The sequence below is a fragment of the Lithobates pipiens genome, unplaced genomic scaffold (genome assembly GCF_037356315.1).
Source record: "Lithobates pipiens isolate NorthernLeopardFrog02 unplaced genomic scaffold, aLitPip1_a1.2 Scaffold_18, whole genome shotgun sequence".
In the NCBI taxonomy this organism is placed as follows: Eukaryota; Metazoa; Chordata; class Amphibia; order Anura; family Ranidae; genus Lithobates; species Lithobates pipiens.
This window is the reverse complement of record NW_027507758.1, coordinates 260,309,590-260,335,578: the sequence shown is the minus strand read 5'-3', so window position 1 is coordinate 260,335,578 and position 25,989 is coordinate 260,309,590. Positions and strand designations below refer to the sequence as shown.

General features: G+C 39.3%; 1 protein-coding gene across 2 annotated transcripts in view; it reads left to right on the top strand.

Annotated features, from left to right (window-relative positions):
- Window positions 1-20,105, top strand: part of AKAP7 (A-kinase anchoring protein 7) — a 321,322-nt gene extending 301,217 nt beyond the window's left edge. The window contains exon 8 of one of the 2 annotated variants that reach the window (XM_077486867.1): window positions 19,674-20,105. In XM_077486867.1, coding sequence (XP_077342993.1) covers window positions 19,674-19,864 — 191 coding nt within the window. In that variant the 3' untranslated portion in view covers window positions 19,865-20,105. Of the gene's footprint in view, window positions 1-18,805 lie in introns of both variants that reach the window. The other variant, XM_077486866.1, reaches the window with a different exon arrangement.
- Window positions 20,106-25,989: the final 5,884 nt, after the last annotated feature.

Below are 25,989 nucleotides of genomic sequence, written 5' to 3'. Positions count from 1 at the left end.
CAGGAGTGAGACTAATGTTGCACTCTCCACCTTTAGTAAATAACCCCATCTTTCTGATTGAAAACAATATAATTTCTGCATTCTCTACAAATATTAAACAGCCACAGTTCTACTGGTAGACAGGGATCATGTAATCTTTGTATAGCCAATATTTTCATCCTGTACAACTGAAAGTATGTGTATACCCCTTCAAGGTCCTTAGTTCAGGTGTTTCAAGTAAAGGGTTCTGTTAATGTTACAACATACATACATTTTAGACAGTTGTGCAATTTAGGCTCCGTTTACATGTATGGGGCCGTGGGAGTTGCGGGAGTCCGGTGAACAGTTCTGTTCCCAGGTGTGATTCAAGTGCAAATTTTTACCTGAAATTGTACCTGAACCAAACGGAAAAATGCACAGAACTCTTTTTAAAACCGCTCCGCGGCTGCCCCTCACGTCTGTGAACCAGCTGCATTTAGAATGCGGTTCAAAACGCATCCCATTCTCATATGTGTCAACGGAGCCTTAAATTGTAAGTTATTTTTTTCTGAAAAGGTGAACTCACCCTTTAACCTTATGACAACAGTTTGAGACCCTTTTCTGTTCCAGCATTACTGTGCCCCTGTCTACTGAGCCATAATGACATGGCTTAGTGAGTTTAGTGTGGGCAAATATTGCTTTGGCTAAGTGGATACAATTTCCCACATACACTCTTTAACTTGAGAGAGGTTGTTATATCCACAAAGTGGAGATGGGCAGTTGCGCATGCACCCAATCTCTGCAATACATACACATTTTCCCACGATGGTATGTTTGTTCTAGTCATAGGTGTGCTCAACCCATTGAATTAGGATATGCACCCCAAAGCTCAAACACACATGACACAGGGAAGTGAATGAATTGGTAAGTGATCTGTGCTGAGTGGCTGCCTGTTCATTCACAAACTGAAGCATAATAAACACTATTCTTCAGTTCTGAATGGACACTGTGAGCGAGTATGTTCATTTAGAAAAGGAAGGGCTGGTAAATTACATATTTACTAACCCCCCCCCCCCCCCCCCGCAGCAGCTGGGGAGAGAGGAGAGGAAGAAAGCTGGCAGCACTGCGGGGCACCCTGCGTACGCCTATGGTTCCAGCTCAGTGAATCACTAACTAATGAAGCATGGAGTGGGAAGCCAGTTCCAAAAATTGCAACCTTAGGAATTGAGTCTTCAGCTTTTATATTTTGTGCTCACAGATTGAGTTTATATAGTAGCAAACCACCTCAGTCTAACCATTTTGGGAATGTGATATGTGGGCAGCAAAATGTTCAGTCCGTCTACAGTACACACAGTTGGCATCTGGAACCTTGCGGCTTCACAGCTGGTTCGCTATTATGCATGCACGCTCTACTCTGCACTTTTTGAATGGCCCGGCGGCAGTGGAAGGAGGTCGGAGGCTGAATTTCAGAAGTGGGGACAAAAACAGGTACCCGCTCCCCTGAAAGGCGCCAAATGTGGCAGCGGAGAGGGGGAGGAAGCAAACAAGCGGAGCTTCCTCCTTTGGGCAGAGCTCCGCTTTAACCCACCCATCTGCATAACATCACAAATGATGCCTAAATCTCTTGCAATGTATGTAATGATCGGTCTGTAAGTGCTTACTACAAGGGACTGTCCTTAACAAAATCACTGATGATAAAATAAGAATTATAAGAATAATAAGGATAATATTAGCACCAATTTCATAACAGTAAGTGCTCATGCACATTAGGCTCTTCTGAACAGTTTTCTCCTGACAAGAGAAAAGCAGCATGAAAACAGTACTGCGATCAGCAGGGCCACTGTTAGAAATCATGGGGCCCCATACCTCCTACCTGACGGGGCCCCTTGACCCCGCCCACAACCCACCCTGGCTCCGCCGACAACCCCGCCCCTCGTTCTGGAACATGTAACATTTACAGCACCCCACCAATCATAACTGCATCTGAATGGGAGAGATGTCAGTGTAGTGCCCATTCAGTTTGTGTCTTCATACAGCACCGACTTGTGTCCATTTACATCAGGCTACCTCTGATCTGTCACATTTAGGTCTGGAAAAATAGAAAAGGATATTCTTTTCCAAATTTTTTTTTTCCACCTGAATGGACACGGAGGAAGGTGGATCTAAATGCACACAAGTCAGTTCATACCTGTAAACCTACATGGAGCTTTCAATCAGGTCTGCATGAAAAAGGACCTAATTGCAAAGCTTGGGTGAAAGGTTATCAAAGGGGAGTGGTTTAGGGGTGGTAAAAATGCAGCTTGGCTGTGTGTTTTTACTGTCCCCTCACACGTGTAAAAGTAGCATCTCACTATGTGCTGATGGTCATTATCATTATGATGATCAGAGCACAGCAGGTTCTCTATGGCTTTGTCAGTGTAACATGACTGTGTGGTGCTGACTTTGTTATGGCTGTGCTGAGTTATAGTCTGTAACACACAGTACAGCCATATATCAGGAAAGTCAGCACCCAACAGCCATGTTAGACTGACAGAGCCATATAGCACCTGCTGTGCCCTGATCATCATAATGATAATGACCATGAGCACACAGTCTGGGCACTGCACATTCTACAATAGTGTGACCTGTCAGTGTGAGTGTCTGTGCAGGGGACTGCTTGCCTGTGCACCACTGCCATTACCAGATTACTCCTGCTGCTCTGTCTGTCTCAGCCGCCTCGGTGATAAGTCCCTCAAGCTGCAGCACTTACCAAATGAAGGGAGCCTTATAACAGTAATATCCATCCGCCGGAGAGGCATACAGTGAGCAGGAAGAACTTTAATTTGTGCAGGTATACTGAGAGTATACTGAGGTATACTGCACGATATTGTATCCCTGCACCCGAAAATGGAAAAAAAGTCCCTCTTCTGATTTCACCTCCTGGGCCCCTCTGGTAACCTGATGGGGCCCAGGAAATGAATATATATTCCTTATATACCTTGGTAATCAAGTGGGTGCGGGTTAATATAGTTATTTAGCTTTTTTTTTTTTTTAGCTAGAAGTTAAAAGCTGCTCGGGCCCCCCCCCTGCTGGCCGGGCCCAGTACAACAGGGCTGGTTGTACTGGCCTATCAGCGGCCCTGGCGATCAGCATGAGAAAAGACTGATGCATAACAGACAGAATTGGCTTATCGGGCTCCAGTAGACTTCAGCAAAATAGTGGCTGTCTGCACGCAGACACCGACTCCCTGTTGCATAAATGTAAATGAGACGGGTAAAAGATAACTTCATCCCCTGTTCTCCACCTGTAAAGAACTCCTCAGATGCGTTCAGCACTTTTTGGGGAATAATTGTAAAGCCCTGATTAAGCCCCAAAAAGAGTGAAATGCATGTGAGGAATTCTCAACAGGTGGAAAAAAGGAGCTGAAGCCATCTTTTACCCATCCCTTTTACATTTATGCAACAGGGAGTTAGTGTCTGTGTGCAGATTGGCACAATTTTGTTGAGGAGAAAGGCAGCGTTAAAAAAAACATGTCAATAGCAGCATTTTTCTAACCTGTTTAGATGCATTCAGGTGCATCAAGCATTGGGGCATTTATTCATTTCATTGGCCTGAATATTAATTTAATCTGGCCATTGAAATTACAAAATGCTCAAGCACTAAACACACCCAGTATTTACGTGTGTTTTCACGCATTTAGGCACATTGGGTGCTTTTTTTGTAAAAATGTTCCTCTCCTGAATGCAATTTTGGTGCATTAAGAATTATGCCCCTAAACACCCCTGTCTCTAAACTCCTCTAAAAGCCTATGCATGCACGGACACCTAGGCTGACATGGAGCATTTAGGGGTCAGGAAAAGAAAAGTCAAGCGCCTATAAAATGGGCGTTTCACAGCTACAGTGTGCATGAGACCTAAAAGGACTCATGTTTGTCAAATGATGAGGGGGCCCCCCAGGTACTGCCCTAACCCATGTGAATGAATAAGGTACATAAAGGTCAATAATAAATAGAAACAATTCCTTTATTAAAAAAATATTTAAATATTTCACTCATTATACATCTATCACCAATTACATCATCCAGCGATGCAAATCCATGCCAATCAAAATTAATGATGACCGCTAACCCCCACAGAAAAAAAAAACAGATCTCGACACTAATTGACATTGATGGTTCTCCCCCCCACTTAAGTAAACAAAGGGACGGAGTTACCCAGAGATGACATTGACCACATATGGGGGCCCCCTTTTCGTGAGGGTCGCCAGCTATCATTCATTGTGATTGATGTGGCCTTACATTGATGATGGATGTACTTCGGGTGGAAAACATTTAAATAAAGAACTTGTCAAAAACTGTGTTGTGTTTTTATTCACTACTAACTTTTTTTGGTGATTGAGTAGGAGTAATCTGTGCCCCTTACTCATTAACAGGGATGGCTGATATCTGGGGGCACCCTTATTGTTAAAGGGTCTTCCAGATTTCAATAATCCCCCACCCACAGACAACCACAACCACTGGGTCAGGGTTATGGGGAAGAGGCCTACCAGGCTGCATGCTTGGATAAAGGTTTGGTATAGATTTTGGGGGGGTTCCTCCCACCACTTTGTTTTTGTATTTTTTGCATTGGGTCCCACTTAAAATCCATATGAGACCCAAAGGCCTGGTATGCATTGTAGGGGGACCCCCAAGCCATTAGTTTTTTTCATTTTCATTTTTAACTACTTGACCTCTGTTAGGTTTTACCCCCTGCATGGCCAGACCATTTTTTGCTATTCAGCACTGCAATATTTTAACTGGCAATTGCAAGATCATGCAACATTATATGCAAATTACATTTTTATCATTTTTTTTCCCTACACAAATAGAGCTTTCTTTTGGTGGCATTTAATCATGTTTTTTTTTTTCTTTTTCTTCAGTCTTCACACTTTGAATGACAATTACTACACAAATAGAGCTTTATTTTGGTGGTATTTGATCACCTCTGGGTTTTTTTATTTTTTGCTTTATAAATTAATAAAGACCGAAAATTTAGAAACATAATACATTTTTCTTTGTTTCTGTGATAAAATTATGCAAATTATAAATTTTTATTCATACATTTTGGCCATAATTTATACTGTTACATATCTTTGGTAAAAATAACCCAAATTAGTGGATATTATTTGGTCTTTGTGAAAGTTAGAGAGTCTACAAGCTGTGGTGGGAATCATACAAAATTGATCACATCTGATGTACTACTGGCCTATCTCATTTCTTGTGACCCGAACAAGCCAAGGAAGTACAAATACCCTCCAAATAATCCCTTTTTTGAAAGTAGACATTCCAAGGTATTTAGTAAGAGGCATGGTGAGCTTTTTGATGTTGTCATTTTTTCCCACAATTCTTTGCAAAATGAAGACTTTTTATTTTTTTAAAAGTTTTTCCCACAAAATTGTCATTGCAATAGGTTATTTCTCTCACATGGCATGTGTATACCACAAATGACACCCCAAAATAAATTCTGCTACTCCTCCTGAGTATTACGATACCACATGTGTGGGACTTTTCCACAGCCTGGCCACTTAGAGAGGCCCAACATGCAGGGAGCGCTGTCACGTGTTCTAGGAGCATAAATTACACATCTAAATTGTTGACTACCTATTACACTTTTGAAGGCCCTGGAGCACCAGGACAATGACACGTGGCACTGATGACAGATGGCACTGATACGTGGCACTGATGACACGTGATACTGATGTGGTACTGATGACAGATGCCACTAATACGTGACACTGATGACAGATGGCACGTATACATGGCACTGATGACACATGGCACTAATACGTGGCACTGATGACAGATGGCACTAATACGTGGCACTGATGACACGTGGCACTGATGACAGATGGCACTGATACGTGGCAGTGATGACACGTGACACTGATAACAGATGGCACGTGACACTGACAGGTGGTACTGATGACAGCTGGCACTAATACGTAGCACTGATGACAGATGGCACTAATATGTGGCACTGATGACAGATGGTACTGATACGTGGCAGTGATGACACGTGACACTGATAACAGATGGCACGTGACACTGACAGGTGGTACTGATGACAGCTGGCACTAATACGTAGCACTGATGACAGATGGCACTAATATGTGGCACTGATGACAGATGGTACTTATACGTCACACTGGGGACAGATGGCACAGGGGACAGGTGGTACTGGGGACAGATGGCACTAACTGGTGGCACTGGGGACAGGTGGCGGTGGGGGCAGATGGCAGTTTATTTTACGTTTTAGTTTTTTTTAACTTACGGTCGCTGCAGCCGTTCATCTCTCCCTCCTCACACGCTGTCTCTGTGTGAGGAGGGAGAGCGGCGCTGAGAGATGATCTCATATGTTTACATATGAGATCATCTCTCATTGGACGCGCCGATCTCGCTGTAAATGGCCGCTATGATTGGCCGTTTACAGCGACCTGTGATTGGCTGTGTCCAAGGGACACGGCCAACACAGAACTTCCCCGATGCGCGCTCTCAGGAGTGCGCATTGCGGAAGTAAACAGGAGGACGTCCAGGGACGCCCTCCCAGCAGGTAGCGTCTGCGCTGTAGCCGTCTTTCAGCTATAGCGTGGGCGCAAAGTGGTTAATGACGGCTCATTTGTTTACATTCTGCTGTCAGCTGGGAATCCCCAGCTGACATTGGGTATGAGTCACTGGTTGTTAGGACGCCAGCAGGTGCTGATTCCTTAACAACCTTCACCTGTGAATTGAGCAGTCTCCTTCCCCCTACAAAAAAAACTCAGTGGCATGAAAAATACATAAAAAAATTTGAAAATTGAATCGAAGTTGCAGCTGCACTAGTGTAACCTAGCCTAAAAATACCAATGTCGTTAAGACCTACACCATACTTTTTCTTTCTGAGGGATTTGCTCAGATAGGTTATTAAAACAGCCCATGCAATTTCTCAGTCTGAGATTGATAATTTAATAATGTCAGTGACATTTTCCATAATCCAACAATAATAATAAGGACACAATACAGATGTTACAGGTAATGTACTTAGCAGTTGTTCTGCCCTTTCAACATTTATTTCTTTGGCATGTCTTTTAGTGTCACTGATCTTTTTGACATTTTGAATTTAAATTATTGCATTCAAACATCAGCTTTGTTTCATAAAGGTTTGCTTATTCATACTGCTTACTCATTCTGTTAAATGTGTGCTGTCTTAGATCTCCCTGTTTTAGCAATAAACAGGAGTGGATAATGTCACACAAACAGTGGCATTTCTGATTTCTCTAGAGGACCGTTTCTAACATTTTAGAGAAGTGCTTCGATTTTTGCAAGTAAATGTTGAGCTGTCATCAGACAAACCCATACAGACCATTATGACCTTTAGTTTTATCATTTGGTTCCTGTTATTGCAGGTTAGCAAAATGGTTTTGCAGTATGAGTGACACTGTCTGTTATTTTATTATGTGGAGATTACTTTGTCAAGACAAGTATTGATGTAGTAGTTTTCTTACTCACAACAAAATGCTTTTACATCCGTGTGGAAAGTTTGTATTTTTTCACTTAAACTATTGATGTTGCCAAAACGTAGCTGTACATGTTGAATTTTATAGATAAACATTTGTGTGTTGCTGTAATGTCCACCAGTATAACATAGATCCTTCTGCAACTGTACCCAAACCTGAACCATACAGCCTTCCCCAGTTCAACAACCCCCCTTTTCCATATGGTGAACATCTTTCCACAAATTCCTCATATTTATAAATAGTGACAAACAATGTAGCGCTAAAATGTCAAAAAAAAGTGACCACACGCATCAAAACTGGATATAAGTCACACCTATACCCAATATGTTTAGTAGTGAAATCAAAAAAAGGCCAGCACACATATCACATATTGTGCTGCCTAATAGAGAAAAATATTAATGTGTTAAGGTGAACTGACAATATAAACAAAAAAAGTCCAACTATAACAGAATAGTGTAAAGCATGAGTCCAGATATTCCGTTGACATAAACTATATATAGCCTTCAGTTCACAGCCAGAAATCTTGCAGAAAAAGGTGGATACCCTTACCAGAAGTGATGGACACAAACTAATATATAGCAAATGTGTCATGCAGGCTTGTATACGTCACACACGATTCGTGTACGTTAGATCATGGATTACCATCAGAGTAGTCGATACCTTCTCCGTTCACCAGCTTCAAGATTGGTGCACCCCAGGTCTCAAGGAGTTCTCCACTGTCTCTCAAAGGTTCCAGTCAGCTAGGAGCTCGGAGCGGGTTCACCATAAACGAAAAGTATGGACACAAAGCCTTGCATAATGAAATTCCACCATTGAAGGTTTTATTTATAAAAATACGAATTACATAAAAAATATCCCAAAAAAATAAATCACATGATCCAATATGTTATATAAAAAGAACAATAAAAAAGCAATATGGGGAACAGGAAACGTTTCCTGTTCCCCATATTGCTTTTTATTGTTCTTTTTTTTTTAATGCAATTCATATTTTTAATATTAATATTTTTCTCTATTAGGCAGCACAACATGTGATATGTGTGCTGGCCTTTTTTTGATTTCACTACTAAACATATTGGGTATAGGTGTGACTTCTATCCAGTTTTGATGCTTGTGGTCACTTTTTTTGACATTTTAGCGCTTCATTGTTTGTCACTATTTGTTACTTAGACTTTGTATGTTAGCTGCTATTTTGTGACACATCACAATTTTTGTCATTTGCCTAGGGAGCGCAGTGTTTTCCCCCTTTTTGTTTCCTCATATTTATAGCTCACAAGAAGGCGTTGATTATTCGCTATTTAGAACTGCTCTTCAGTATGTCAGGCAGCTGGTGGATGTACTTTGCTTTACTACAAGTTTTGTTCTGGGGGTCTGAACAATCAGCAGAACCCCATCCAAAGATCTGTTTCACATGCCCCGTTTTATTGTGGACCACCTGCACAAGTAACTGATAAACAACAACTCACACAATGTCCCTGCAGTTTCCTTGTCAAAAATATTTTATTAAGTACAATAAAAATATACATGTACATTATACAATACAGATATATGATATAACTTCTGATAATGAATACGAATGCAATGTTGTTCATGGTATAAGAAAATTGTAAAAAGTATAACCAATTAATAAACGATTATATATTTGACCCGATGTGTTGTTGACAACCTGTTAGAATGTGATCATTATAAATGTGAAAAATACCCTGAACAAACTAGAGTTGATGGATTGTTTATCAGTTCTGAAACTATAGTTTGTAATTTGAGGAAATTCAAAATCATACGATAGATAGAGAGACCGAATAGAAAGGAGGAGAGTGAAGAGTAAAGAGGGGTCCACCAGGATGATCCAAAAGTCACAGTCAGCCATAATATGATCTGTGTGATTTCAAATCACCTACCATGGCATTAAGACAGAGTCATTAAAAGACGGCAGTAAGAAATGTTTAATCCAAGGCTGCCACAATTTATGAAATTTAGGAACTTGGTTATGTTCAATAGCCATCATTTTAGCATGTATCACATCATTATTCATTCTTTGTTTTGTCTCAGCCAATGCCAAAGAAGGAGTTTTCCAAGCTTTTGCCACAGTTTAGCTGCTGTGAGAAGATATATAAAAAGTTTGAATTGGGCATGAGTCAGACAATCTGGTTTGAGGTTAAGTAATGTTGTGATGGGGTTATGTTGTAGGGTTAAATCAAACATTTTGGAGGCATATGTAAATATTTCTTTCCAAAATTTCAGTACTATTGGACAGGACCACCAAATATGCATATGCATACCCACTGTTGCACAACCCCTGAAACATTGATCAGAATAATTAGGGATATATTTAGCTATTCTGGCTGGTACTAAGTACCATCGAGTTAGTACTTTATAGTTGGTTTCCGTAGCTATAATATTAGGGGAGGATGACTTAATTTTAGACCAGATTTTCAACCATTCTGCATCATTAGGGTGTATTCCAGATCCTCCTCCAATTTCCATGTGCAAGTAGGTTTATCTGTATCAGAATTCACTAGTAATTTGGAATAAAGGGTAGAAATTAGTCCCTTAGTATGTGGGTCATTTTTTGCAATAGGATTCAAAACTAGTGAAGTGATTCAGAGGTACATCAGTATTAGTATTAGGTGTGAAGAAATTTTTAATTTAGAGATAACGGAACAGTTCTGATTGTGGTATGCCATGTGTTTCGCAGAGCGCCGGAAAGGGGATAAAGGATGAAGTGGTGACAAATTTGTGCAATCTTAATACATCTATGGATGTCCATACTTTAAAAGATAAGGCATAGATCCATGCAGGATAAAAGTTTGGGTTTTTGAAGGAGAGGAGAGGGTTGTGTGGAGATTGTAAATTATGTTTACGTTTGAATCTATCCCAAAGATATAGATAATGTATAGTTATAGGATTACATAAACCGGGGCAGTCTTTGGGATGGAGCCATAATAAATTGGAAATCGATAGAGACTCACAATCATAAGCCTCTATCGATCCCCAAAAAGGAATTTCCTGTGTGGCATGGTATTTAGATAAATTGGCTATGTTAGCTGTTCTATAATATGTAGCAAAATTTGGTACTCCTAGACCTCCTACGTTTTTATGTTTAATGTGTGTAAAGGTATACGTGGTTTTGATCCCTATATAAATGTAGATGCTCTTTTCTGAACAAGACATAAGTAATGGGAAGGAACTGCAATCGGTAATACTCTAAATATAATAATTTGGGTAAAATCGTCATTTTGACATTTAGTTTTCCCAACCAGGAAATAGGGATATGGGACCATTGCTCCATTAGCTTTGTGATAAGGTTCAGAATGGTAGGGTAATTAGTAGAATATAAGTCTGAGAGAGAGGCTGTAGGGTGAATCGCTAAATATGGGATTGACCTTACTGCTCAAGTAAAAGGTAATGCTATTTTTGCTGAAGTAAATTCTGTTGTTGAAAGAGATATGTTTAATGCTATACATTTCTAGGGGTTTATCTCTAATCCTGATATATTAGCGAATTTGTTAAGACTGGGAAAGAGATTAGGGCCTGAAACTTGGGGGGATGATAGAAACAATAAAATATCATCTGTGAATAAGCAGAGTTTATGCTGATGTCCACCTAATTCAATTCCAGTGATAGTTGGATCTTGTCTGAGGTATTGAGCTAAAGATTCTATTAAAAGGGCAAATAATAAGGGGGAAAGTAGCAGCCCTGTCATGTACCTCTTTCTACATTGAAATATTCTGATTTATAACCCGCATATTTCACATAAGCTTGAGGTTTATTATAGAGTGCTACTATCCAAATAGTGAAGTGGGGGCCAAATCCCCATTTCTGGAGAGTGTGATGTAAATAAGGCCAGGTTACTGAATCAAAGGCTTTTCTAATGTCAAGAGAAAGGAAACATGCGGGAATGCGTCGTGTTCTGGCTATATGCGCCAAAAGAACAGCTCAGCACACATTATCGCTTGCTTGCATAGTAGGCATAAAACCAACTTGATCATTATGTATCAGTTTGCCATTTATCTTATTGAGACGTGTTGCTAAGATTTTTGCTCGAATTTTAATATCTTGATTTAAAAGGGAAATGGGACGAAAGTTCATGCAGGATGTGTTATCCGAATGAGGCTTAGGGATCATACATATAATAGATAATAGCGATTCATGTGTAAAGGAATAACCTTCTAGTAGAGTATTAAATGCATCTGCTAGGATAGGAGAGAGAGTTTCAGAAAATGTTCGGTAATATAGGGCTGAATAGCTGTCTGGGCCAGTCCTTTTGTTTAGTTTTAGTTCTTTTATAGTTTTCAAAACATCTGCTATTGTTATATGTTCTTCAAGTAAGTTTTTTTGAGTGTGTGTTAGTACAGGAAGGTTTAATTTAGAGAAAAAGTTATCTGCTTCAGTTTGATTGAATTAATTTGATGTTGAGTATAAAGAAAATAAATACGTATGGAATTTTTGAACAATTTTAAGAGGATTACTAGTGTAATTGTTATTTGATAGTTTAAGTCGGATAGGTTTGGATTGTTTTTCAATAAATTTCAGTGCACGTGCCAATAAGGTGTTAGGTTTGTTTGATTTCATATAGAAAACGTGTTTTGATTTGCGTAAGAATTTGTCAGCAGATTCTGTTAGGAATAAATCATATTCCAGTCTGTTTTTTTTCTAATTTTATTTTTGCCGTTGATGTGGGATTATTTTGGAAAGTTGTAATGGCTTTATTAAAATCAGTTTCTAGTTTACGTGCTAGAATTTTACGTTCTCGTTTAATCAGTGCCATTTGTCGTTGAATTACTCTGCGCAACACAGGTTTTTTGTGCTTCCCATAACGTAAATTGGAAACGTGGAGATGCAGGGGCAGTTGCTGATGCTGACCCATATACATCCACACCTAAGGGATTTTTTATGGACAATATTGGTACTTGGTAGTAAATAATAAATTAAAAATGTTTTAAAAAAATATATAATTTTTAATAAAGACAAAACATATACAAACAATGTCTATTTAAGATTTTATACACCACAGTTAACAAGCTACTGACGAGTTCCCCCGTAGAGTTTCTGTTGAAGAGGGGTATAAAAAATTTCCTCTGCCTGTTTCGCGGCAAACCTCTTCTTCAGGCAGATAATATATTTAGACAACAATATATCAACAAAGCAAAATAATTTTGACAAAGAATTTACAATCAATATTAAACTAAAGAGACCAGCTCACCCACTCGAACAAAATCAGCAAATCACAGGATCCAACAATTCCCCCGATGAACACGGGGGATTGTAATTAACAGACTCCAATTACAAAATAATGCTGGAGTTAAAATTAAATTATAAGAAGATTTGGTACACACGCAGGTGTGGCAAGGTGGCAAAGAAACAGAACAAGTGGTGCTGTGGAGGGGGAGAAATGCCCTGTGGAAGGGAAAGGGAGGAGAGGAAGGATAGAAACAGGAAGAATAGAAAAATAAAAATAAGAAAAAAATGGTATAATGGGAAGAAGAAAAGGAACCAAATTCAGGTAGTAAGGATAGGAATGATGAAAAGAAAAGGAAGAATCCTTACTACCTGGGTTCGGTTCCTTTTCTTCTTCCTCATTATACCATTTTTTATTATTTTTCTTTTTATATTCTTCCTGTTTCTATCCTTCCTCCCCGTCCCTTGTAATGATGATTATTCCCATTTTGTGGGTATTTACCACTTGTAATAGATGTGATAAGAGGGGGGTTGGCTGTTTATTTGGAGTGTAGTATGATACTACCGTAACCGCATTGTCCATGATATGACCAATGAGAATTAGATATCGCCCCTCAGGATCTTTAATTTCTGACTGAATGATGAATGGGGTAGAGCGATGAAAGGCTATAAGGGTTCCTCTCTTTTTGGGGTTAACTTAGGCTGAAAATACTTGTGAGTAAAAAGGGCTCATATACTTAGCAGTAGATTTCACTGTAAAGTGAGTTTCCTGTAAGCATATTATGTGAGCCTTCTTGGCTCGAAAGGAACGGAATGCTTTAGCTCTTTTCTGTGGTATGTTGATTCCCTGAACATTCAGGAAAAGAATGTTTAAAGGTGATATGGTATATGATCTAAAAAGTAGTACTCGCCAATACCTGGTAATGTCCGACTGGATGAATCAAACCATGTGGACCCGAAGAAGGAGGAAGAGAAAAAGGAATCAGTATTGTCAGAAGTATAGAAAAGACTGAAAAAACAGACTATAGAAAAGACTGAAAAAACAGACTATAAGGAGGTAAAGTTAATTGAGATACAAAATATCTTATTTTGAGAGATACATTTTTTCCGTGATGGGGAAAATAATCCACCATCAGGGGAGGTGGAATCGCATATTATGAGTGGGCAAACAAGGAAGACAGATTGGGGTGCGCTAAATGTCTGTGTGCGGAAGAAAAGTCCTAATAACATTTCTGAAGAATTAATAATTAATACTAAAATTAGTACAAATATATCCCGCTAGGTATTAGATAATGCTAACCCTAGAACTTTTGAAAAAAAAATGAAAAGAAAAATAAATTAATAATAAATTAATTTAAGGCTTAATTGGCCCATTTTCACTCTATGTCCGGTTGGACTAAAAAGGACTAAGGTGGGAACTATATCCAACTATATGTTGGAAGGTGAGGAGTAAAAAAAGGGGGGGGGGGTACCCTTTCTTTGGTATAATAAAGAATCAATAGGATATCATATATGATAACCAGTAAATATTTACAGGATAACACCATACCAATGATCCCTTACTGACTCTATTAAGATCTTCATGTTATAAGAAAACAGGATATTAATGATAATAATTTTGTGAATAAAGTAAGACCTGTATATATCTTAACAATGGAGGATTATGTGACTATTATTATAAAAATTTAACATTTTTAGGCATCATAAATTATTAGTCAAGCAATTAGAAGGTAAAGCCTTTATGGCTATACATTTTGATACTGAGTAGATCACAAAAAATATATATATATTTTTAAAGATGTATGCATACAAACATATATACAAATACACACGCTCATACACGTACATACATATAGACTCACACTCTCATACAGCAGCATGTATATATGCATACACATATACTCAAGAGTATTTACTCTAGCGTACATATATTTAAACTTGAGTGAAGTATTTCTATATATTGCATAAATTTAAAGAAACATATGGATTCTGCTTCTGAGTCTAAATAAACGAGGAGGAGAGTGACTATGATCTAATGGTATCTTCTTTTCTATTCAGTCCATGGCATCTTCTTTTTCTTGGGGGGGGGGGGGGGGGGGGGAGGGATTCAAAGCGGCTTATTTTGTGAGAGTGGAGATGTTTTCCGTTATTTTCGGAGGATTTGGAAGTGTTATGTGAAGAGGATGATGCTGATCTTCTGTGTGAGGAACTGGCATTGAGAGTAGATTCCACTAGATGTAGATCTTGTAAGGTTTGCTGTAATTCTTCCGCTGATCAATAGATGTATTTAGATCCTTGGTATGCAAAGCAGATGGAGAACGGGAACTCCACTGGTAGATTATGTGATGATTTTGTAATGCCAAAAGCTGGGGTTTCATTGCATGGCGTTTGGTAATAGAGAGTTGAGAAAGGTCAGCAAATAATTGGTACTTATGTCCCTGGAAAGATAAATCATTTCTTTCCCTAGCTGCTGCCTATAATTGTTCCTTTGTGCAGTAAAAGTGAAATTTTGCAATTATATTGCATGGCGGGCCCTCTGCCTTTTCGGGTGCAAGAGTGTAGTGAATTCTATCCATTTCCAACTTTCTATTGTTAATGCAGGCTGAAGTTCCCGAAATAAGGCAGTAATGGCAGATTGTAAATCTATTACTGACTCTGGTATGCCTCTGATGTGAAGGTTGGAACGCCTGGCTCTAGTTTCATAATCTTCCAATTTAGAGTGTAAGGTTAAATTTTCCTCTTTAAGATTTTCCAGTTCAACCATGTAATCCTGTGCTGAATTCTCATCTGCTCTGATCTCTAGTGCTTCTGTGCGGTTACCCAGCTCCCTTATTTCTTTTGTGAGGCTATTTGTAATATGATCTAATGGTAGACTGTGGCCCCATCACCAGACTGACAAAAATCTAGCATCACCATATCCAGGAAGAGAATGCCAGTGGGCCTCGCATGCCCACACTAGAGATGGAAGTGCTCTGCAGAGCACAAATAAAAAGTACTATACAAAAAAAAGGTGAATTAAGCAGCAATTTCAGTAATAACATTGATTATTAGTGTTTAAATAGTTTAATAGAATGGAATACATTGAAAAAATAAAAATCTGGGTGGAACTCTGCTTTAAGACGTCAGCATACCAAGACATTTTGGACACTTTCATGCTCCCAACTTTGTGGGAACAGTTTGGGGATGGCCCCTTCCTGTTCCAGCATGACTACGCACCAGTTCACAAACAAGGTCCATAAAGACTTGGATGAGCAATTTTAGGGTGGAGGAACTTGATTGGCCTGCAGAGGGTCCTGACCTCAACCCGACAGAACACCTTTGGGATGAATTAGAGTGGAGAATGCGACCCAGGCCTTCTCATCCCCATCAGTGCCTGACCTCACAAATGCACTTCTGGAAGAATGGTCAAACATTCCCATAGACACACTCCTAAACCTTGTGGACAGCCTTCCCAGAAGAAATGAAGCTGTTATAGCTGCAAAGGGTGGGCCAACTCAATATTGAACCCTACGGACTAAGACTAGGATGCCATTAAAGTTCATGTGTGTATAAAGGCAGGCGCCCCAATACTTTTGGTAATATAGTGTATCTGTCTGCTTAACAGGTGATTTGGGACTTGCTAGGCTGGTCCTAAGGCATTGGTGAATTCTTACCTACAAAGTCTAGCTTTGCAAAACTTTGCAAATTGTGCTTTGTTTTACCCTTATTTAAACAAATGGATGTACAGTGCTTTCGGAAAGCATTCACAGCGCTTCACTTTTTCCACATTTTGTTATGTTACAGCCTTTTTCCAAAATTGATTAAATTAATTTCCTCAAAATTCTACAAACAATACCCCATATTGACGACGTGAAAGAAGTTTGTTTGTAATCTATGCAAATTTATTAAAAATAAAAACCAAAAAAAAAAAAAAATCACATGTACTTAAGTATTCACAGCCTTTGCTCAGTACTTTGTTGAAGCACCTTTGATACCAATTACAGCCTCAAGTATTTTTGAGTATGATGCTACAAGCTTGGCACACCCAATTTAGGGAAGTTTCTGCTATTATTCTTTACAGTACCTCTCAAGCTCCTTCAGGTTGGATGGGGAGCATTGGTGCACAGACATTTTCAGATCTCTCCAGAGATGTTAAATCAGGTTCAAGTCTGGGCTATGGCTGGGGAACTCAAGGACATTCACAGAGTTGTGCCGTAGCCACTCCTTTGTTATCATTGGCTGTGTGCTTAGGGTGGTTGTCCTGTTGGAAGATGAACTTTCACCACAGTCTGATCCAAAGCACTCTGGAGCAGTTCTTCATCAAGGATGTCTCTGTACATTGCTGCATTCATCTTTCCCTCAATCCTGACTAGTCTCCCAGTTCCTACCGCTGAAAAACATCCACACAGCATGATGCTGCTAACACCATGCTTTACTGTAGGGATAGTATTGGTCAGGTGATGAGCGGTGCCTGGTTTCCTCCAGACATGACACTTGCCATTCAGGCCAAAGAGTTCAATTTTGTTTCATCAGACCAGAGTATTTTGTTTCTCATGGTCTGAGAGTCCTTCAGGCAAACTCCAGACGGCCTGTCATGTGCCTTTCACTGAGGAGTGGCTTCCGTCTGGCCACTTTACCATACAGGCCTTATTGGTGAAGTGCTGCAGCAGAGATGGTTGTTCTTCTGGAAGGTTCTCCTCTCTCCACAAAGAAATGCTGGAGCTCTGTCAGAGTGACCATCAGGTTCTTGGTCACCTCCCTGACTATAAGGCCCTTCTCCCCCAAATGCTTGTTCGGACGGGCTCTAGGAAAACTCCTGGTGGTTCTAAACTTCTTCAATTTATGGATTATGGACGCCACTGTGCTCATTGTGACCTCCAATGCTGCAGAAACGTTTCTGTACCCTTTCCCAGATCTGTGCCTCGATATAATCCTGTCTCTGAGGTCTACAGACCGCTCCTTGGACTTCATTGCTTGGTTTGTGCTCTGACATGCACTGTTAACTGTGACTCCTCGTATAGACAGATGTGTGCCTTTCCAAGTCATATCCAATCATCTAAATTTACCTCAGGTGGACTCCAATCAAGTTATAGAAACATCTCAACGATGATCAGTGGAAACAGGATGCACCTGAGCTTCAATTTTGAGTGTCATGGCAAAAGTTGTGAATACTTATGTACATGTTATTTTTATTTTTTTTATAAATTTGCAAAGATTCCTTTTGCAAAAACTTCTTTCACGTTGTCATTATGGAGTATTGTTTGTAGAATTTTGAGGAAAATAATGAATTTAATCCATTTTGGAATAAGGCAAAATGTTGAAAAAGCGAAGCGCTGTGAATACTTTCCAGATTCACTGTAGGTATCAGTCATACAGCATTATGTAATCAAAAGTTCTTAATTTTAAAACCAGACCTAATGTTCTATATATATTTTTAATGGTAAGTTCTTGCGTGCTAAGTATAACCTCTCGCATTATTTAGGGTAGGCATCTGTTTCCAGAACAATGATGCCAGCCCAGGGAAGATGAAATACCTTAAGTCCCACTGCCAGCATACTAGGCTTTATGTTCTTGGCTGCGTGCCTATAGGATGTTTCGTAGTGATCAGCACCCCTGCTGCCTCACTCCGTGACCTGCGAGGAAATGTTAAAACTGAGGAAGGGATGACGAAGAAAATGGTTCATTCTGCCTGAATCGGACCCACATGATATTCTCTCAGCATGCTTTTTTTAGGCAGACTTTGAAAGAGTATACCAAAGTGTAATCGCTTGACTAGAGATCAAGTATTAAAGGAGAACTCCAGGAAAACAGCTTTATAACCAAATAAAATACAGAATACAACCAAGCAAATCCTCATATAGTATGTCCAATCCATTGCACCTGGCAACCTGGCTGCTTTCTCCTTTTACTGCAATCTGCATGTGTCAATTCTGGCAGTTTTCTCTGACACCAGGCAATCCATGGTGACGGCTGGATTCAGGCATACTTACTGTTATACATACTCTTAAATGTTACTGGTAACTTTTTATGTGAAGTTACTTATTTTAACCATAAATATTTCATTGCAATTTATTTTAGTACTTGAGATTAGAATTGCTGTGTCGATGACTGATACTGTTTACATTAACCCATACCTTTTTTAAAACTTATTAGGAACTTGCTTTTTTTCTGTTGTGGTGTGTAGGTCATAAGAATGGACGAGAACCTGATGATGCTGAGCTGGTGAGCTTAAGCAAAAGGCTGGTGGAAAATGCAGTACTGAAGGCTGTACAGCAGTACATAGAGGAAACACAGCAGGCCAAAGCCAAACAGATTGATGGGATCTCGCTGGAGCCTGGCATTATTCATGAGAAAATTGAAAACAATATCAAATAACAATTACAGCCTCTGTTGACAAAAAAATAAATAAAAAATTCAACTCGGTTGCATTAAAGAGACGCCTTCTTTTCTACTCAGGTGCATATTAGATGGGAATTTGTGGACAGTATACCTCTATGGCAACATTTACACAGATGGATTTATTTAGTGATATTTCCTGACAAACCTGTTTGCATTGCAGAAAAACCAAACTACAAAAAAGGGGAAATGGCAAGAGTCCTACAATGAACTACAATGAATTAATTGTGTAGCTTGAAGAACAATAGGAGCCTTTTGCTATGCCTTGTTAAATAGCAGAGAATGGCCAACCAAGAGGCCTTACAAGATGGCGAAGCCCTGTCATCTTTATTTCTAAATGGGGATAATTTTGTCACTTCTCCATTACTGCTAATATTGCAGTGGCAACCCTTCAAAGACTATGCTAATTTCAATGCTGGATGTTCCTCAGAGAAAATACAGTATATTCACTATGTATTATTGTACTGGTTCTCTAATGTATTGTGACACTATGCAGTATTTCTTGATGACCATTATTCATGAAGAAAATCTATTTTTTGACGAGCGTAATGGATTTTTTCTATATAAATGTGTGGCCAAAAATCACAATATATGTATGGTTGATCACAGACATTTTCTGTATGTCCGGTGTACAATAATGTTATTCTTTCCTTCAGGCAAGAGATATAATGATGGAAACAAGCAGACTGCTTTGCAAAGGGAGTTGAAACCTCTGTTGGACAAAGTGAAAGACATTAAGGCTTTGCTCGCTCTTCCAGAGACACGGGAAAAGATATACCGAGAAGTTTTTGGTAAAACACTGATTACACATAACAACGGTCAGATGTTGCCTTCGGAGACTATATGAATATTTTGGGATGGGACGCATTAAAAGAGACTATAGCATTATGGTTAAATTTGTGTAACTGCATTATATTTACTAAATATTCTAAACCACACTCAATACTGACAGCCATTTTCATGTAACACTCTGACATACATGCAAGCTTATGTTATTTACAATTACTTTGTATATCATTTCTAGAAATTGTAGCCAAGTTTACTGTATCAATGTGAATATATTTTTTTTCCCCCAAAAAGTTTGGGGGGGGGGGGGGGGAGTTCTGCCCATAACAGCATATGCCTGTAAAGTTCTGAAAGAGCCATGGTGTCCATGGACACACTGGCTAACATGTAGGCAAAAAAAAATGAGAGCTCAAAAAGGCACAAAAGCCTGTGGAAGCAGCTTCTTTGAGATGCAGTGTGCATGAGCCCTAACTGATACTTTTTTATTTGCTTTAACGAGACAAGCTTTTGCAAGATTTACTCCCATCTACCAGGCCAAGCAGTGCATTGAGATCGTGTCCACTACCGTTTGTTCCAATTAAAACTAGTGTTCTTAATTCAAATATTTTTGCTCCAAAAAAAATATATAATAATGCATCTGCATTAACGTACAGTACAGGGGGGCAATGCAAATAATTACTGTACACTGGACATCATTTCTCACAACCAGACCAATCTGTGGAGGGCATAAATGTCCTGGTTCTTAACCACTTGCCAACCGCTGCACACAGATGTACGTCGGCACAATGGCACAGGCAGGCAAATGGGCGTACAGGTACGTCCCTTTAAATCTGCCTCCTTTCGGCACACGCGCCGGCCGCGGAAGCGTGCCCGTGGGTCCCGGGAACGCAATGTTCTCTGGCAGCCCGCGATTGCAGTGTGGAGAGGTAGAACGGGGAAGTGCCTATGTAAAGAAGGGAGCAGTGATCGCTGTCATGTCCTAGGTAGCCCTTCCCCCCCAGTTAGAATCACTCCCTAGGACACACTTAACCCCTTCATTGCCCCCTAGTGGTTAATCCCTTCCCTGCCAGTGTCATTTACACAGTAATCAGTGCATTTTTATAGCACTGATCACTGTATAAATGATAGTGGTCCAAAAATTGTGTCCGCCATAATGTCACAGTCATGATCATCGCCATTACTAATAAAAAATAATAATAATAAAAATGCCATAAAATTATCCCCTGTTTTGTAGACGCTATAACTTTTGCACACACCAATCAATATACGCTTATTACAATTTTTTTTATTTACCAAAATTATGTAGAAGAATATATATCAGCCTAAACTGAGGAAAACAATAGTTTTTTTTATATATTTTTGGGGGATATTTATTATAGCAAAAAGTAAAAAATATTGCTTTTTTTCAAAATTTTTGTTTTTTTTTGTTTATAGCGCAAAAAATAAAAAACGCAGAGGTGATCAAATACCACCAAAAGAAAGCTCTATTTGTGGGCAAAAAAGGACAATTTTGTTTGGATACAACGTCGCACGACCGCGCAATTGTCAGTTAATCGCAAAAAGTGCTTTGGTCAGGAAGGGGGTAAAATCTTCTGGGGCTGAAGTGGTTAAAAAGGAATTTAAAATGGAAGTAAAGGGGTTAAAATTCACCTTTCCAAAGGTCGCCGGTACTGGCATCTTCTCCTGTGTGCTGGTCTTCACCTGTCTATCAGTTGCTGCTAGATGATGTCACCCCTGCGCATATGCATATGTGCAGCTCAGTTTACAGCACAGGAGAAGACAGCAAGCTCAGTTTTATTACCCTGTATTTCCACTGTCCCCCAACTGTTATCCTAATTTCAAAATCTGTTTTGGCATTTTGCTAAAACTCTGTTCATCAGTGTTACTGCTTGAACTGCGTGAAGGGAGTGGATATCTTAAAAGCTTGTTCTAAAAAATGGACTGTTCAAAATTTCAAAAATAGCCGTGGCCAAATGTTTTGAGAATGACACAAATATAAATTTTCATAAAGTTTGCTCCTTTAGTGTTTTTAGATCTTTTTGTCAGATGTTACTATGGTATACTGAAGTATAATTACAAGCATTTCAGAATTGTCAAAGGCTTTTGTTGACAATTACATTACGTTTATGCAAAGAGTAAATATTTGCTGTCTTGACACTTCTTTTTCAAGACCTCTGCATTTCACCCTGGCTGTCAATCAACTTCTGGGTCACATCCTGACTGATGGCAGCCCATTCTTCCATAATCAGTGCTTAGAGTTTGTCAGAATTTGTGGGGAGTTTTTTTTTGTCCACTCGACCTCTTGAGGATTGACCAAAAGTTCTCAATGGGATTAAGGTCTGGGAAGTTTCCTGGACATGGACCCAAAATGTCAATGTTTTGTTCCCCAAGCCACTTAGTTATTACTTTTGCCTTATGGCAAGGTGCTCCATCATGCTGGAAATACATTGTTGGCCACCAAACTGTTCTTGGATGGTTAGGAGAAGTTGCTCTCTGTGGATGTTTTTGTACCATTATTTATTCATGGCTGTTTTCTTAGGCAAAATTGTGAGTGAGCCCACTCCCTTGGCTGAGAAGCAACCCTACACATGAAGAGGTCTCAAGATGCTTTACTGTTGGCATGACACAGGACTGATCGTAGTACTCACCTTTTTTTCTCTGAACAAGGTTTTTTCTGGATGCCCCAAACAACCGGAATGGGGATTCATCAGAGAAAATGACTTTACCCCAGTCCTCATCAGTCCAATCCCATTTGCAGTCTGTCCCTGATGTTTTTCCTGGAGTGAAGTGGTTTCTTTGCTGCCCATCTTGGCACCAGGCCATCCTCCAAAAATCTTTGCCTTCCTGTGTGTGTAGATGCATTTAAACCTACCTCCTGCCATTCCTGAGCAAGTTCTGCACTGGTGTTGCCCTAATCCCGCAGCTGAATCAACTGTAGGAGATGGTCTTGCCATTTGCTGGATTTTTTTGGGCGCCCTGAAGCCATGTTCACATCAATTGGACCTCTCACCTTGAAGTTCTTGATGATGCTATAAAATGGTTGATTTAGGTGCAATGTTAGTAGCAGCAATATCCTTTCCTGTAAATCTCTCTTTGTGCAAAGCAATGATGACTGCACGTGTTTCTTTGCAGGTAACAATAGAAAAACAATAATTTCAAGCACCACCCTCCTTTTAAAGCTCTGAGTCTGCTATTCTAAGTCAATCAGCATTAGGTAGCGATTTCCAGCCATGTCCTCATCGAAACCTGTGTTAACGAGAGAATCACTGAAATTATGTCCGCTGGTCCTTTTGTTTTGTGGCAGGCCTGAAATGCAGTGAAAGTGTGTTTTTTTGGGGGGGGATTAAGTTAATTTTCATGGCAGAGGAACTTTGCAATTAATTGCAATTCTCCTGATCGCTCTTCATAACATTCCGAAGTATATGAAAATTACCATAATAAAAACTGAGGCATCAGATTTTGTGAAAATGAATATTTGTGTCATTCTCAAAACTTTTGGCCACGACTGTATAAGCTGGTTGGTTTATATAGGTGGTAGTCCTATTTTCCTTTGCTCTGCTTATCACAGATGCCTAATGTGTCAAATCACCTAACTGCAATTGCAGTGTTATAAACTTGACATTACATTTCAGCAAAATGTGAAATCATTGTAGGTTTATCAGTCATTCACTTTAAAGCAAAGGTCAAATGTGTTCTTACGTGAGAGATTTTTAAATGCTGACATTTGGTTATAATATCTAGGCAAGACATTACACTCTTTTTAATAAGGCTATTAAATAACGTATGTTTTCACGATCTATACATTTGTATGTTATTTTCTTACATTATTATGAGTCTTCAAAAACACAGGAGAGTAATAAGTCATTATTGACAGCGCCAGTGAACTATATTTTGATATAGCAGACATTTTAAGGTGAGGAGTCATTTTCTTTCTCAGTTATATGCAGTAGTAGTTCTGTTAACCACTGAACAATGGGTTACCTCCCATACACAATACACATTTCCAAGGAGAGAATGTATTTTATATTCAGTATTGACATGCATTAAATACGGTAACTTCACTTTCCCTTAACAGCTTTGCCATTTTTGCCTCTGATTTAATGAAATTAACAAAATGAATTAAAAATTTTATAAATATGTTACAAGAGGAAAAATAAAATGTTTGACTCTAGAAATCTACAATAATGGTGGAGCAGAGTGCGTTTGGTTTTGAATATTGGAAAATGATTGTTTTTTTTATTGCCATCCACCATACCAAAACTGAATGTTTTCTGTTTCTTACAAATAAATATTGGAAATATTGCCAAAAGCAGTGAAGCACATTTTTGGCGTCAGTCATTTATGTTGTACATTAGCTGCTCAGTTTGTAACAAAAGCAGCCACTAATACTCCGTTCACACTTGAGCGTTTTTCAACTTGAAGTTTGACACTCAGAAACGCTCAACAAGCAAAAACTCATTAATTTCAATGACCCCTGTTCACATTTGAGTGTTTTGTCACCTGTAGCTCAAAAAAGTACTTTTCAGGCAGATTTGAGTGTTTTTGTCCCCATAAATTTCAATGGAAAATGCCTAAAAAGTGAGAAATTTGTGTTTTTTTAGGCATTTTCACCTCAAATTGCAGATCCCCTCCCCTGTTTTAGCATCACCACACAACTTACACAGGTTTCTATTGGCCACCTCAAAAACGCCTATAATATTTGCAAATCTGCTCAAAGAAACGCTGAAAAAAGCCTTAAAAAAAGCACCTTAAAACACTCAGGGGTTTATTTATTAAAGGCAAATTCACTTTGTACTGCAGTGCACTTGAAAGTGCAGTCGCTGTAGATCTGAGGGGGACATGCAAGGAAAATAAAAAACAGTATTTTAGCTTGCACATGATTGGATGATAAAATCAGCAGAGCTTCCACTCATTTCATATCTACCCCTTAGATTTACAGCGACTGCACTTCCAAGTGCACTTTCAGTGCAAAGTGGATTTCCCTTTCATAAATAACCCCTCAGTGTGTAGCCTGACAAGTCTTGACAGTTTTATAAAACTATTCAAAAAAGCCAGGTAATCAAAAAGCTATACTTCAATTTTGGATGAATTTTAGTGGCTTCAGCTATAATCTTCTGTTTACTAGGACACCAGCAACAATGTCTGCATATTTTCCTATCTGCACTCACTTTCCTGATAGGGGAAATAACTTCATGGAGGCAATATGCTACCAAAGACTAACGCTGGAATACGGCAAAATCCTATACTATAGTAACACTGTGTAGCTAGAGGTTCTTATGTTACATAAATGATAGTAGCAACACATATTATGGCTACCTAAAATACAACCATATAGGCTGTTGTAGACCTTGATACAGCCATTAACTTACCAAGTTAAAGCAAACCTGTGATTTGTTAATGCAGGGAAAAAAGCAACAGGTTTGCTTTAATGCCTCCCTTCTCTAATAGCACATATTCATGTTTCCTCTGCTTTCTACCATTCTATTAGCTATCATGAGCAAAGGACATGACTGGTACTTCCCAATAGGCAGGGGCATGCAACTAAAACCTCGTACACACGATCGGATTTTCCGACAGGAATTGTGTGATGACAGGCTGTTGGCGGAAAATCCGATCAACAATTGTCAGATTTTCCGCGGATAAATGTTGGATGGCAGGCTTTAAAATTTTCTGTGTGCAATTGTCTGTTGTCAGATTTTCTGAGCGTATGTACAGTACACAAGTCAGTTGGACAAAAGCCCAAAGTAAAAACATGCATGCTTGGAATCAATGCTTACCATTGAAGGTGCCCAAAGGGTGGCGCTAAAGAGCTGAAAAACCACATAGTGTGTCACTACGTTCGTGTTTGTTTACCGACAATTGTGTGCCATTTGTATGCAAGATGAATTTTTGGCCAACGCCCTTCGGACAAAAGTCTGAGGCTTTGCGGAAAATCCGATCGTGTGTACGAGACTTAACTCCCCTTCTGCCATGTGATTGACTCAGTTCTGTAAGGAGCAAAAGGACAGTAAGTATATGCTACTGGGTAGTGCTGCTAGTGGAACGTTAAATTAAACTTGTTGCTGTTGTGCTGCCTTAAATGAGAAGAGTATATTTTCTCCTTAGGCTGAAGGTATCAATGTGTTCATAGTAAGATCTGGAGTTACTTCCTTGCAAAAACCATTCACGTTCAAAGCTGCATTGAAA